General features: G+C 35.8%; 1 protein-coding gene across 1 annotated transcript; it reads right to left on the bottom strand.

Annotated features, from left to right (window-relative positions):
* Positions 1–581: 581 nt before the first annotated feature.
* Positions 582–1,523, bottom strand: LOC125104895 (olfactory receptor 4L1-like). Its single transcript, XM_047737794.1, has one exon. The coding sequence runs from the start codon at positions 1,518–1,520 to the stop codon at positions 582–584; it is 939 nt and encodes a 312-aa protein (XP_047593750.1). The 5' UTR covers positions 1,521–1,523.
* Positions 1,524–1,857: the final 334 nt, after the last annotated feature.

The following is a 1,857-nucleotide window of genomic DNA, read 5'->3' as shown; positions in this document are numbered from 1 at the left end:
GATATTTCCTGGAGCATTTTGTTTCAAGACTACTTTTTTAGCTCTACTGAAATTGTTCTTGCTTTGGTTCCTTCCCTCTGGTATATTAATATTCTCTTTAGCATTTTATATTCACTCTACTGTCAAATTTAATTATTTATTATTACTTTTTTGTCTCATTGGATCAAGAGATTAGAATCATATCTTTCTCATTGTTCAGATTATTTCACTCATGGTTTGTACTGGTACCTCATTTAAAGATAGTATAAATTTATGAATGTCATTAACACATCATATCTATTAAAATTATCCCTATTAGTATTTGCCATATTTTAAAATATTTATTTCTTCACTAACAAACATATATTGAATATCTATCAAAAAGTGCTCAGTGATTTCAAACATCTATTTTACTGTAGGTGGGTCACTATCATTATGTATTTTAGCAGCAGTAAATGTGAATTAAAATATTTTATGATATTCTGCACAGGTTATGTTTCTGCACTGGTCACTCAAAGAGTGAAAGCGTATATTATATACAACCTATTCAACTTCTGTTAGCACAGTATTTGAATGTTGTGTTAATTATATAGTGCTCAAGTCTAGAAGTTCTGTGTAGAGATAACATGTTGGAACTGTAATTTTCTCATGGCCCTTTGCATTTTCTGATTTCTCAGGGTATAAATAATAGGATTCAGTAAGGGTGTGATAACAGTGTAAAATACAGCAAGGACTTTATTGCCTGCAAAACTGTTGAATGGCCAGGCATAAATAAAGATACAAGGTCCAAAGAACAGAGTGACCACAATGATGTGTGCAGACAGTGTAGACAGAGCCTTGGAGAGTCCTCTGGATGATCTTTGTTGTACAGTGATCAGGATGACAGTGTAGGAGACAAGGAGGAGGATGAAACAGATGAATGAGAGCAGCCCACTGTCAGCAATGACAAAGAATTCCAGGGTGTATGTGTCCGTACAAGCAAGCTTAATCACAAGGGGAAGGTCACAAAATATATTGTCTATGACATTGGGGCCACAGAAAGGCAAGTTTACCATTAGTACCATCTGGCTCATGGTGTGTACAAACCCAATTGTCCATGAAAATATTACAAATCCACTCAGCAGCCTCTGGTTCATGATTGTCCTGTAGTGCAGGGGTTTGCATATGGCTACATATCTGTCAAACGCCATGGCTATCAAAAGAGTTGCCTCAGCACCCCCAAAGAAGTGCATAAAGAACATCTGGGTCATGCAGCCCCATATGGAGATGGTCTTGTATTCATTGAGTAAGTCTGTGATCATTCTGGGTGTTGTGACAGTGGAGAGGCACATATCCAGAAAAGAGAGGTTTCCAAGGAGGAAATACATGGGAGAATGAAGGTTGGAACTAATTGTCACTATGACCATAATGAGAATATTTCCCAACACAGCGGCACTGTAGATTAAGGAGAATGTTACAAAGAAGAAAATCTGAAGTTCCCATCGTCCAGAAAATCCTAGTAAAATAAACTCTGTCACTACAGATCCATTTTTAAGATCCATTTACTTGATTCAAAAAGGTTCCAGAAGTTCTTTTATACAAAGAAAATAAAGGGGTGCCTGGGTGGCTCCGCTTGTTAAGTGTCTGGCTCTTGATTTCACCTCAGGTCTTGATTGCAGTTTGGGTCTTGATCTCAGGGTTGTGAGTTCAATCCCTGTGTTAGGCTCCAATTAAGGAAAAAGAAAAAAAAAGGAATGAAAAAAATAAAGCCACAATTAACACTGATGTTTACCTATTTCTACTTGATAATAGTTGGTGATGTGAAAATATATAATTTTATATATTTACCTTTTTAAAATTTTCTGCTTTTTTGTATAAACGTCAAGTATTTTATTTTAT

The sequence above is a fragment of the Lutra lutra genome, chromosome 7 (genome assembly GCF_902655055.1).
Source record: "Lutra lutra chromosome 7, mLutLut1.2, whole genome shotgun sequence".
Classification (NCBI taxonomy): Eukaryota; Metazoa; Chordata; class Mammalia; order Carnivora; family Mustelidae; genus Lutra; species Lutra lutra.
The sequence above is the reverse complement of the archived record's forward strand: the minus strand, read 5'-3'. Positions and strand labels throughout refer to the sequence as shown.

What these genes read in the sequence shown, in the direction of transcription:
- LOC125104895 (XM_047737794.1), bottom strand. Translation starts at nt 1,520, where the DNA reads ATGGATCTTAAAAATGGATCTGTAGTGACAGAGTTTATTTTACTAGGA.